This window comes from Mercurialis annua, linkage group LG8 (genome assembly GCF_937616625.2).
Source record: "Mercurialis annua linkage group LG8, ddMerAnnu1.2, whole genome shotgun sequence".
In the NCBI taxonomy this organism is placed as follows: domain Eukaryota; kingdom Viridiplantae; phylum Streptophyta; class Magnoliopsida; order Malpighiales; family Euphorbiaceae; genus Mercurialis; species Mercurialis annua.
The window spans coordinates 8,949,341-8,963,354 of record NC_065577.1 but is presented as its reverse complement, the minus strand read 5'-3'; the positions used below and the strand labels follow the sequence as shown (position 1 = coordinate 8,963,354).

Sequence of the window (14,014 nt, the reverse complement as noted above, 5' to 3'; positions counted from 1 at the left end):
CCCCAGCCACCTCTGCATCCCTAGGTTAATCTTCATCCCCTAACTCATTAATGTGATCCCATGCCCTAACTTTTGCTAAACTTGCTAAATCTTGTCTAGATTCTATGACATTTTCCCTAGCCTCCTGTAATTATACCTCATCACCATCATCATCATCATCATCATCATTGTGATCTTCTATATCTATGCAAATATCATCAAAAGTCAAGTCTTCCCCAACATCTATTACCAGTAAGCCAGAACATTACCACTAGCTTCACAATCCCCCTCTCTGTTAGGTTGTAGGTCCTCAGAATCTAAGATGTTAGAATAATCAACACTGACAGAAATTATTTTCTCTTTGTTGTCTAGAAGCTGTTTCCAGAAGACAAGGACAAATCTGTCATTCTCAAATTTTTTAACTCTGTCCTATCATATTTTCAAATATAAATCCCCCTTTTCTATCTCAAAATAATGCAGATATGACAAAATATTGAAGTAAGAAAGTTTGTCTAAGCTAAATGTGGGATCACGTATCTCCTCAATCCTTCCTACATAAGCTAACCTACCCTCATTCATTTGTATTCTACCCCCATAACATAAAATCAGTTTGACAATCTTGGCCTTCAACCTATCATTACCTAAATAAAATATAGGGTCAAACCATGCCAATCATAATCAACAACAAACAACAAGCAATTAGGGAGCATTTACAATAACAGACAACGATGAGGACCATCAATAATTTCAATTACACAAAAGAACCAGTCTAACACTAACAGATAAAAAAGGGACCATTTACAGAATAGACAAGAAATTGGGGATCATCTACAGAACAATCATTCGAAGAGAACCACAAGAAATAGGATTCAACATCTTTCCAGAAATTGGATTCATTTACAGAACACTCATACAAAGACAACCTAAAATCATTTAGTTTTTTTAAAAACAACACATGGGTTCCATTTCATTTCCAGAAATCATTAACCTAACAACCAAAAGCATTTGAAAAGCAAAAAACTAACCTGTTGCGACCATAATTTGTTTTGTATCATTTTGATTTCTAGAAATCCCACCAACTTTTTTCCTTGCACTCTTTTTCTTTATCTTCACGTCGATTAGAATTCTTCAATTTGTTGCTCCTCGTTAATTTGTGGACCGCCAAGAAATTAACATTCACAGATCTTCAATTTTGTTTGATTGTTCTGTATTTAGGTTAGGTTTAGGGGAATTGGATTTCCCTCGATGGAATTAGGGGTTGAGAAATGAAAAATTTAGGTTAAATGAGATAGCTGATGTGGCTAGGTGATTTGGCAAGTTCTATGAGGTTGACGAGTAGTTTCTTTTAGGAATCGCAACCATGAAGTCGTGCAAGACACTCGTCAACTTCTGTTAAAGGAGGGACCACATGCTGCTGATTTAAGGATTGTAGGGCTTTATAATAGGTGTAATGAAGTGTAGGGAATTTATATGCAAAAATCAAAAGTGCAGGAACACACTTATGTATTAAGCTAACATTATATTTATGCAATCTGAATGACAATTTGACATTTTTTTCATTATTAAAGATTACTCATGAATGAAAAACGTAGCATCAGATCTACATCAACTCATTAAAAACCCTAACTTGGGCTACAATTAAAAATAAATAAAACAATAAAAAAATCCCAATAAATTAAATCCATGAATAGAATTGAAATTATTCAGCAATAAAAAGTGGAAGCTTCTTGCCAGACATGAAGTTTTGTATCAAAGCAACTGCTCTCCTAGGCTGGAAAGATGGTACGTCATGTCCAGCTCCTCTTACTGTAGCAAATGTCAAGCCTTCATATATTTCTGTATATCCACCAACCTGAAACACAAAATTTTTATAATTTGATTTTTAATAATCTTTATTTAATAAATATAAATTCACATTTCAAATAAAATAGATATGTCCTTGTTCATGTTATAAATATAATGAATCTCCACATACCAAAATATTAGAATTAATAAAAGTAGAAAGAGTAGTTATCGTGATGGTATCTGAAATTTTTCTTACTATATTATTTTAGTATCTAATTTTTTTTAAAATTAGTATTTCAACTTCATAAATATATATCACACAATTATCTTTTTTTATTATTAAATATGACATATAAATTTAAGTAATAAAATATTTGTACTTTTCAGTACATCAGTGATCAAAAAATGATTGACAATACTTGTTTTAAGCATTTTAAAGAAGTTGATACAGTAATTTAAAAGAAATACAAATTCAGACACCAAACTAATATTTTTATAAAAATTCAGACACCGATAATATAATCTTTTGTAAAACTTGAATTTACGTGATAGTTTAAAATTTTGAATTAATTAGTCAAAATATAAAAAGATAAATAACAAAAAAAAATTACGTTTCTTTATGCAATATTGATATATTATAACTAAATTATTTATTAAATAAATAAAGAATCACCTCTTTATCAAGGGCCCAAGGATACCATGGAGTTGTGGTAGTAAGATTCATCTTCTTAAGTGACAATTGTGTAGAAGTAACAGGTATCCTTCCATCTGTGTCACCACTGCATAACATTGTAATTTAACATTTGTATTAGGTTTAGGTTGAATTAGATTTAGGTTGAATTGCGAGCTAAAAAATAAAAAAATAGACCAAAAAGAGAAAAACATCTAATAAGTAAAGAAGACAAAAAAATTTGAAAATATCAAAAAAAAATTTTAAAAAAAAGAATAAATAGCGGTTAAAGAAGTAATCGGTCATCAATTATAATGACAAATTTCGATCGATTTGATAAAGTGAACTTTCCAACATATATAATCCGCTTAATCATCTAAAAATACTTTTTAGGGTTAATTTCAATAAAATGTCAAATATTTACGAGATTTATTAGTTATAACCAAAATTTTTCAAAATTAGCTAGTTTAGCCTATTTTCGAATATTAAAATCTTTTTTAGCCATTCTTAAATCAAATCTAAAATTTTAAGATGAATTTTATTCCAAAATGGACTAAGTTTTTTAATTTGATTCACGAATGACTAGAAAAGATTTTAAATATTCTAAAATAAACTAAACTAGACGATTTTGAAAGATTTGACTATAACTGGCAAAACTCGCACACGTTTGATATTTTATTGGAATTAACCCTTTTTAAAACATTTTTGTCGATTTTCCAAACCTTCAAAATCATCTATTTCACTCTATTTTCTAATTTTCAAAATTGAAGTTTTTCCACTTAAAAAGAGATTCAGATCCATATTTGACGCATATTCTTAGTTTTTAGTATTTTTAAAAACATTAAAAACTTATTTAAACTAGGGTTAATGTCATAAAAATTCACCAACTTTACAGGTTTTCTTATTTTAATCACGTAGTTTAAATTTTCTCATTTTCATGCACGAACTACCACGTTTTCTCAAATTCATACACGGTGCTGAAGTGTTGCGGCTACATTAGTGTAATTCGTTGAGGTGGATGTCATTTTACACCAATGAATGAGTGCTATCTCAGCATTGTTAGATTCCATCTTAAAACCAATTGGTATTAAGTGGAGGTGCCCAACTAATATATAAACACATGTCCATTCACACACACAACCAATGTGGGATTTTCCACTTTAACACTCCCCCTCACGCGTAGCGTGTACGGGCCGAGCAACAAAGTCCCCCCTCACGTAAATCTCACGTGGGCCGGGCCAAACTCAAATTGTGTGAATGGACACGGCTTTGATACCATGTTAGATTTCATTTTAAAACCAATTGGTATTAAATGGAGGTGCCCAACTAATATATAAACACATGTCCATTCACATACACAACCAATGCGGGATTTCCCACTTTAACAAGCATCGTGCATGAATTTGAAAAAAGTGATAATTCGTGCATGAAAATGAAAAAATTTAAATGTAAGAGCAAATAATTTGAAAATTAGACGCAATTCTATTCAAAAGATTTAGGTCCATTAAATACGATTATTACCAAATATTGAAAAAAAAAATTATAATTTGAAAAGAAGATAATGATGGTGTATGTAAAATTACCTATAAATCCAGACTCTAATCCCACTGGATATGAATTCCTGTAATAGAGGAAGGGTAGAAACTGGACTATCCTTCCAACCATTAAAAATGGGGTCACTGCAGAGGTTCCAAGTAAAATTGAGTCTAGTAACATTGGCATGCAATGCTAGCTGAACATCTGCTCTATTCATATATGCATACACATAATTATCACTGCATGGATCATATTCTGTAAACTGCAAAACATATTAACAAATTTATTGTGTCAAATTTCCTTTTAAAATAAACTATAATAATGTATTTAATTTTATGTAGTTTTTGCATATAGTGATATTATGAAAAAACACTTAAAAAGAGGGTATTGAGTTTTCCGAGTCATTAAATTTTTACTTTATTTAATTTTTCCTGATAAACTTTATTTTGTATTAATTTAGAAAATTGAACTTCAGATTTACAAGCAACATAAACATTCTTTAGTGAGTTCATATCAAATTGAGTCAACATGCTTAAGTCATATTCTTTTTAGCATTGTGACGTGACAAGATCTAAATGTCACATAAACTACTCTGACTTGAAATTGCAAAGAAAAAATGTATATTGTTTATAATTAAAATTTAATGTCTAAATTAAAACACATGCATTTTTCTTATTGTTATGAAATAACAAGAAAATTTAGTAACTCTAAAAATTTAAGATTTAGAAAATGACTGAGAGAAAAAAAACAACTGTTGGCCGAAAAAGTTGATGAAAAAAGAATTTATAAAATCTAACAATTAAATGACCCTTTTTATAAAATCTAACTATAATCTAATCTACCCTCAAAAAAAAAACTATAATCTAATCAATAATTTGACAGTCTTACTCTCTTTATATAAAAATTAATGTCAAAAAAAAATCACAAATTTTACACGTTTTCTCATTTTAATCCCGCAATTTAAATTTTCTCAATTTCATGCACGAACATCCATTTTTTCTCAAATTCATGCACGGTGCTGAGGTGAACTCATTCATTGGTGTAAAATGACCTACACCTTAGCGAATTACACTAATGGAACTGTGACACCTCGGCACCGTGCACGAATTTGAGAAAAAGTAGTAGTTTGTGCATGAAAATGAGAAACATTTAAACTGCATGATTAAAATGAGAAAACGTGTAAAGTTGCTGAGACATTAACCTTTATATAAATTATATTAATGTTGTAAATAATAATTTTATGGTTTTTCTGACAATTTGTGAAGAAAAACATGAATATATAAATGAGGTCTTAAAAATAAAATAAGAAATGTGAGAATATACTTACCGAAACACTCTTAGGTGTGGCAGTGAGATTCTGATTGTGACATAAGGGAGCATAGATGTTATAAACATCAATACCAATAGTATTATTGTCTGACTTGCTAATAGTTTCGTTGCACTGTTGCGACGGTTTGCTTGTATCAATCGGCGAAAAATTGCAAAACTTTTTAATGTCCGCTAGAATTTTCGGCGGATTCAAAGCATGGCTTGAGAAAAACTCGTATTGTCCATAATTGTCTGTTTCATCATTTATCGCTGCATTTCCAATCTGCAATTTCACAAATTTCATCATGATTAGAAAATATAGTAGTAGCTAATTTGATGCACCTCAATTAGTAATGGAACACCTTCTAAAATTCCACATCGATAAGAAAAAAGGAGTCTTAACTAACTATCTATAAAAGAGTAATAATATCACTTCTCAAAGGTTACGTAATTATCCTTATTTTTACATATAAATTATCTCTTTATCTTACTAAATTAAGTATCAGAGTGGACTATGTGCCTAAAAATCCAAGTCCATCTTCCTTTTGTCAACCAGTACTCTCTCTATAAGAAGTAAGCGCCTGGACGTTATAATGGAAGGTATAACGCCAACGACCACCGAGCCGGAAGATACGGAGAGGAAAATTATATATTCAACCCACTAAACACAATGAGAGCCAACATATTAATGTGGGTTAAAGAGAACAGAACACTAGTAACCTAGCCTAGGAAAATGATGCACAAAACTAGGTCAAATGATGAGAGCAGATATTGCAAGTTTCTTGAGGATCATGACCATGACATAAAGGAATAATATGATCTTAAGAGAGAAAGAAAGAATAACCGAAATCGAGATTCTGGAAAAATTTACATACCAGAAGGAGGAGAAAGAGCTTAGAAAAGGTGAGCCCGAGACAGAAGCCAAGAAAGAGAAGGAAAAGCTAAAAGAAAAGAAATATTAAGAGTGCTCAATGTGATCATCGGAGGAGGAAGATCGGTATTCGGTTGGAAAATAAGGATGTCAAAAGTAAAGCAGGTTATGGTAGGTAAAGTTGGCAGATCGACTTGGTCTGGGCTAAATCTCTCGGCCAAAAATTTATTGAGATTCATTTATTGAGATACATTTTTTAAAGGATAACGGCCGAAAATTATTGAGATCCATTTCTTAAAAGAAAACAACTAAAAAATTATTAAAATTCGTTTCTCAAAAGGTAACAGCAAAAGATTATAGAGATCAATCTTTTAAAAGGTAACGACTAAAAGTTATTTAGATTCATTTCTCAAAGACAGCATCCAAAATTATGAAAGTCCATTCCTCAAAAGGAAACAACCAAAAACTATTGAGATCTATTTTTCAAAAGGCACCGACCGAAATCATGAAGATCTACTCTTCAAAAGGCAATGGCTAAACACTCGAAACATTTTCTTTCAAAACCAAAGAACCAAATCACAAAGGAAGCAACTCAAAAAACCAGAAAACAAAGGATATAACCAAGAAGAAGGAAGTTTTGAAAAAAGAAAAACAAGATAGGCTCCAAAAGAAAAACACTGAGTCAAAGCAAGAAAAGTGAGCAAATTAAAAAGAACACGAGATACTTCTTAAAATAATAAAGAAACAAGTACAATGAGAGAAAGAGACTACACAAGACAATATATTAATAAGTAAACATGGTGGCACAAGACGGGGGTCACCCTCCCTGAACTATAAATAAAACAACCACAATAAGAACAAAAAAGAAAATAAAAGCAATTACTTAATCACTTCTTTGAGACACACTTGGAGGACCGTCCCAAGGAGGATAACAGTCCCACTAGGGTCCCCCGAAGACGAGACAACAAGAGCAGCATGTGAATTGGTGGGAACACCAAGTTTCTTATCTTCCAAGGCCATCAAACATTGATCCCGAAAGTGACTAAAATCCACATTAAAAAAGGAAACATCTTTCTTAGGACGAGCCTTTAGAATCTCGACGCAAACATGCTGCTGATAAAACTGCAACATCATAGGCATCACCTCACACAACTCCTGAAGCTTAGCCTCGACAACCTGTAAGTCCAAATCCTTATCAACCGCAACCTCATTTTGATCCAAAACAATGTTATTATGAAGCTTAACAAAGTATGCCAACTGATTGCCATGATTCCGGATCTCCTTCAAAATGCTCTTGATATAGATTTCCCGCTGCTTAAGCTCTACCTTCAAAGCATCAGGTAAATAGGCTAAAATAGCGAGTCGCTTCTCTAGATTTGAGGCCAGCGTCGTTGATAGGAGTAAAATACTCCTATCTATTATAGGTGTTTTCCGTGTGCTTTGCATATGTTTTACCACACTTTTTGGTTACTTTGTATACCTTATTGTGTGTGTTTGTATTTTAGGAAAATCGGAGCAAAATAGAGTCTTTTTGGGCTTGAAAAGGAAGGTTAGCAAATCAGACAAGAAGTGAAGTCGTAAAGCATTTTCGGCGACCCCCCCCCCCCCTTCAGAGGTAGGGCTTGATCGAGCCCCTGAGTTTAATGAAGGGCTCGATCGAGAGCCCTTGCATTTATGGCTCAATCTGAGCCCTCAGAAAGAGGGCTCGATCGAGCCCTCAAGATTTAATAAAGGGCTTGATCGAGCCCCTCTATTGGCCCAACACATCTATGTTCTTGGAGTTTTTATTTCTTTATTTGTGAACCATATAAAAGGCATTTTATCTCTATTTTTTAGGTCAAGAAACATTCATTACTTTTATTCCTTTTGTGTTGCCTCCTGGAATAGCTTAGAATCTCTTTTGAATTGTGTGCTCCATCCTTTCCACCACTGTTGGTGAAGTTGAAACTTATAAGTTTGTTTGAACAAGGTCTTCATTGTTAATGCAAGTTTATTTAGTATTGAATCTTCATTATCTTGTATAATTTATTGTTCTCCATCTCTACTTAAGGTAACTACTCTAATCTTCATTATGCTTATTAATTTTTGCTTAGTAGTTAATGTTTGTGTCGCTATGGTTGGCTAAATCCCTAGTCTAGGGGTTATTTGTGATTGCCATGTATTATGAATAAGTGATTAGATTTGGGTTTTTGGATTAGGGTTTGTTGTGTTAACTTGAACCTAATTCCTAGATTAAGTTGATCCCTTAATCTTGGTTATTGCTCGATTAATGAGGACGAGAGTTAAATTAATTGAGCGGACCTAGTTAGCATAAGCTCGAAACCTGAATGCACGAGAGTGATTTAGAATTTGTGCGGTTGTGTAGTTTGCGAATCAATCGGGTTGATTAGTCCTATCGAAATCTAATTGCGCGAGAGTAAGTTAGATTTCGGTGTTTTAATCAAGTAGTGATTCTTTCAACCTCCGGCTCGAGAGAGCGGATTTGATACCCACGAATAGCTCGATCCGAACCATTATCCATAGATCCGACCTATTTGTCCTAGGATTCGTTTGCCATGATTAGACAACCCTTATGCGTTTTTATTTATCGTATCTAATCCTTATTCTCAATTAGTTGTTTGTTGTTGCTTATATTTAATTGTTAATTGTTAATTGCTTGAGTTAAGTTGTAGTGTTAATTAAAACCAATCTCTTTTCGTTGCTTTCCGAATTGAACTTCACAATCAACTTCATTCACTTTAAACCTCTAGTCCTTGTATGTTCGACCTCGACTTGTCGAATACTACGAGTTGGCTTTTTGCTAACAGTCGTCTTCTCTTGAAGACTAACCTTCAATGAATCAGTTTCGGCCTTTAAAGATGAATTTTCTTTCCCCTAACGAAGTGAGACACCTTGAATCCTCTTCAAAGGATCAGACATCTCGTTAAACTTTATATCAATATTTGTCTTCTCCCGAATCCAACGAGAAAAACGAAGTGTGCTCACCCTCTAGACGATGTGCACGATTGAAAACCCGCAGAATGTATGTATATAAAGTTGAAGAAATGTCATGTCCCTTCAAAGGTTGGTAAGGTGAGACCGGACATTGACCGGCAACAAACAAAGCCAAAGCCTAATGGGCATAGTTGTCCCCTAGAGAGCTGCCTTCTGAAAAAATGAAGCTATCGTTCTCAAAAAAACCCACTTTGTTGAGAAAAATGGTACTCGGGGTCTCTTTTTCGAAGCGGTCTTGAGACGCTGCTAACGATCCGAAGAAGAATCTAGAGCAACGAACAAGGGGTGCTTTTTAGAATATGCTAGAGTAGTAGAAGCACTTGACAATAAAACAGAACCAACAAAAATATAAGCAACTACCAAGGCGGAAAAAGAGACAAAAAAGTAGAAACGACCACAACATTTGTAGCAACAGCCAGAATATAATAAAAACATTAAAAGGAGCAGAAGAAGTAGGGAGTGGAACGGTAGGTAAAGAAATAGTAATAACTAAAAGGCTAGACATATCTTCTCTAACTGGCTCGTTAGAAGAGATATGAAAGGAGTGGTAGGGAAGTCTGATATGGGAAGAATCATAGCGGTATCATCATCGTTACTAAGTAATTTGAAACCCACGGCATCGAACAAATCTTTTGTCATCTCTATGAAAATAATGCTAAAAATGGTGAATAAAAAGTTTGTGGAAAGAACAAAGAATGAAGAAAAGTATAATACAATTTTAGCAAATCTCAAAAGATAAAAAAGAAAAAAAAATATCCAAAGAAATAGAGAGAGAAAATAAAAGAATAAAGTATTCAAAGGCTATTTGTAAGAGCAGATTACGAAAGAAACGTAAAATAGGCAAACTCAACAGACAAAAGTCGTTATGTAATCTAATATATTTTAAAATTATATCATTCGAAATATCTACATATTAAGCGATCACTAGAAGATAAAACGCCGTGGAATAAAAAACGTCCAACACGCGCGATAATATTGGCAGTTGCACGACATCCAAGGGGCATCAAAGAAACTTTAAACCACATAGATGTAACCAACCAAAGAAAGGGATATAAATATCAGCAAACCGAAGATCAAAAAACTAAGCCAAGAGAATTAAAAGTCATCGGAGATCAACGACATGGCATACAAAGGAAGACATCTGAATAAAAGGTAGGTGTTACCTTACTATCTTTGAGATAACTTATGGATTTGATGGAGACATTCATAATATGAAGTTTCTTCAAAGATTTGAAAGCTTAATACTAAACCTCTATCTTCAAATTCATCAATTATTATTTATTTTATTCATAGTATATTGTAAAATAAGTCTACATATTTAAAATTAAATATTTTAACTGGTAGATAAAGAAACTAATAGGTTTTTTATTTTTGAGATTTTGTCTGGTTCAAAGAAGTTCAACCAGAAAATCAATTTAAGAAAAAACCGAACGGGACTGACCTCCGATTCACGATTCTTACGGCCAGTCAGACTAGTTTGTTTAGAAAAATTTAAATCTTAAAAAATTTGATTCGGTTTAATTTTGAAAAAAAAAATAGTTCGGTTCAAACCTAATGAACTTTTCTAATCGTGTTAGCACATTCAACAACAACCCTTCTTGCCACTATCATAGTAAGTCAAAAGTTACTTGAAAGAAAGAGGTACGCAATGGAAAAATCATGATTTTTTTAGTCCTAATTTAACTTCAATTTCACCTTTGATCGTCCGGCATATGAGCCTTAATCTCCACCTAACCTTAAATTTTTGACAAATCTAATATTTTTTTTTAAAAAAATATTAGTCCCAACGGGGGCTAGAGGCTATCCTAAATTCCTTTAAGTTTAAGGAAAACCCATCAAGACTAACCTATGATTTACGGTCGAACCAATACTAGAAAACTGCATTTTAGCAACGGAAATAAAATCCGTCGTCGGTAAATTAAGTTTTCCGTTGGTAAAAGGCTAAAATTCACCGTTAAATCAAAAAATGTCCGTCGGTAATTCTCTATTTTCTAGTAGTAGGCGGTCCGACTAATACTATTAAAAAAAAGTACTATAGAGAAAGAGCTACATACAGCAATTCCTTTGAGGTTGACGATGGATTTTCCAGCTTGCTTATTATGAAGAAGAATGTTATGAGCAAGTTCAGGAATATAATGGCCGGCATAACTTTCACCAGCAATGTAAAAATCTCTAGTTTTATATTCAGGAAATCTTTCTAACCAATTCACCAAAAATTGATAATTATCTGTTGCTGTCATTCTATCACCTGAATTACTATAATCTGATGATCTATTTGAGTATGAATATCCTACTCCGGCCGGTGACTCCAAAAATAGAACATTTGCAACTGCAAAGTAATTATAGAAATAACATCAATTCAAGTTTATGTATTGATTTGGCATGTTCGATAAATATTAGGTACTAGTTGTATAATTAACCAACCATTATTTGGTTTAGAATTAACAAAAGAAAAGTAGAAGGATGAGAATAAGAATATACCGTTGTTCCATGCATGTTTGTTAATGTAAAGTGTTTTGCCATCACTGTTTACTCTAAATGGACCGAGCTCTTCCATTGCTCCATAAGCCATAGATGAACAACCAGGCCCTGTCAATTTGCAAAATTCGCTTAATTTTGGTGTTAATTTCATAATACATATAAACTTACGGGTGTTTATCTCATAGCGTGCCACGTTATTTTTACAACAAGTTAATGAATATTGACGATATAATCTTTTAATTATTATTTGATTTTTTACATATTTCAACCTGAGTCCTGACAAACGTTTTATTAGTTTATTGCACGTACATTAAACACAAGTTTACAAAAAAAGTTGATATTTAAATTTGATAAAATAAAAACTACTCGAATTCCTTAAAATTTTAGAAATTACAAACCTAACATTGTTTATATAAAAATTTAGTTTTACTTCGGTTAAATTAAATTTTTCATATTGAAAGTCAAACCAAATCTAATCAACCAAAATTTAATTATATTTTGGGGTTAATTTCTCACTAACATTAATTATTAATAAATAATAAAAAAGATTTGTTTTGGTGTTAGTTTCTCATTAAATACAAATTTTGAAGGGATATTGATATTTAAGTCATTCAAACAATTACAATATTATGTTAAATTTCTGGAAAATTATAAACATAGCATTGTATCTATATATTTCGGTTCATTCACTTGCTTCAGTTAATTCAAAAAAATTCAGACTGGAAACCAAACCAGACCTAATCAACCAATGTTTTTACCAAATTATTTAACCGAACCAAATTATTAGAAAATCAACTTAAATTAAAATTTCAGTTTGATTCAATTGGTTATTTCTGTTGGTTCAACTAATTCAAAGATTTCATACCAAAAACCGAATTTTTTTTGATAAAAATTCGCAATCTCACCAAATTAATTGAAAATCAAACTAAACAAAAATTTCGATTTGATTCAATTAATTAATTTAGTCGGTTCAGTTAATTCAAAGATTTTGGATTGAAAACCGAACATAACCTAATCAACCAATACTTAAAAAGAAAAAATGAACGGAAACTGAGAAACTAAAATTTGAATTTAGTTCGTCCGGTTATATCCGACCGCTGCACACCCCTACGAGAGCATGCATAGAAAAAACAAAAAAAAATAAAGAAAATGAAATGGTAAAGTTGAGATTAAGTACCTCCATTTAGCCAAAGAAGAAGAGGCAACTTTTCTTTACCATATGGAGCCTCAGCAAGATAATAATACAAAGCCCTACCTGCAGCTTGATCAACAGTAACATAACCACCATACTGATCAAATTTAACAACAGGCTGACCTGGCAATTTCACAATTTTATCAGCTTCTTTAGAGCCTGTATTTAATCCTCTTAATGTTTGTGTATCATTAACTAAATCAGATATTTGTACTGGTAAAATATCATGTGCTTCATAACTATAAGGCCTTGTATCAATTTTTGGGTCACCATTAAATTTTGCTTTGGCCAGCTTATGAAGCAAATCACCCTGCCTCTTGCTATGGATTCCATTAATTAAACATGAAATTATTATCACAAATAAAATAATAACCGAATTCGGGTTATTTTTCATTTTTTTAGAGATTGTTTAAGGATTTTTTTAAATTTTTTTGATCAGGGTGTAAATTAATTGTTGAGTTATATATAAGTTATGAGATTGAAGTATTCTCCAAGATGACAGGAAGGAAAATAGATTAGGACAAGATTAACCACAAGAATAGAGATTGGCTTTCTAAATTTAGATTTATTTCTAAGTTTTGCATGTGGATTATAGAATTTTGTTGACCAATTATTCAATCAAAATTTTATTTTTGTTGTTCAAAGAAATGTATTTAGCCATTTACTCATACAAAATACTTTTCAAGATTTTGTTGTTCTCTTCCCTTAAACAGAATTATTAGAAATGACGATTTGGTTTATATATTTTCTATAATTGATTATATAAATATGTAAATATTCTTGGTGAGTTCTAAATACTGTCATTGCAGGTACTATCAGTTTCAAATAATAAGTTACAATTTTAATTTGTTTGGTGAAATTTTCATATATGATTTTATTATTTCTAACATATTTCCGAGAAAAAATTATTAAACTATACTTAAAAAGTGAACAAATATATACTTATTATACCTTATGCTCAAATGTTTAATTAATCAAATAAGGACCATCAATGTTCGGATTCTAAGTATTTCAATTATAGATGTATGACACTACATTGTTAAATAATCGTCATTTTGAATTATAATTGTTAACACATATGAATTAAAATTTTATTGTCTCTGACTCTTATAATATGTGTGACTTATGAGTTTTATCTTGTCTCTTTTTTCTTACGCAACAAAACTTTTAAATTAACTATAACGATACTCAAAATCGA

General features: G+C 31.8%; 1 protein-coding gene across 1 annotated transcript; it reads right to left on the bottom strand.

Annotated features, from left to right (window-relative positions):
* Positions 1–1,512: 1,512 nt before the first annotated feature.
* LOC126661289 (serine carboxypeptidase-like 40) lies at positions 1,513–13,238 on the bottom strand. The gene is made up of 7 exons (XM_050355111.2): positions 12,802–13,238; positions 11,625–11,732; positions 11,198–11,472; positions 5,298–5,561; positions 4,018–4,232; positions 2,438–2,543; positions 1,513–1,831 (listed from the first exon to the last, which is right to left on the bottom strand). Exons 1-7 carry the CDS (start codon positions 13,208–13,210, stop codon positions 1,679–1,681), a joined length of 1,530 nt encoding a protein of 509 aa, XP_050211068.1. The 5' UTR covers positions 13,211–13,238; the 3' UTR covers positions 1,513–1,678.
* Positions 13,239–14,014: the final 776 nt, after the last annotated feature.

Excerpts from the sequence above, each read along its gene's own strand:
- LOC126661289 (XM_050355111.2), bottom strand. The coding sequence starts at position 13,210 with ATGAAAAATAACCCGAATTCGGTTATTATTTTATTTGTGATAATAATT. Across the intron at positions 5,562-11,197 it reads TCAACCTCAAAGGAATTGCT|ATTGGAAATGCAGCGATAAA; the intron begins GTATGTAGCTCT and ends GTGAAATTGCAG. Across the intron at positions 2,544-4,017 it reads ATTAGAGTCTGGATTTATAG|TGGTGACACAGATGGAAGGA; the intron begins GTAATTTTACAT and ends AATGTTATGCAG.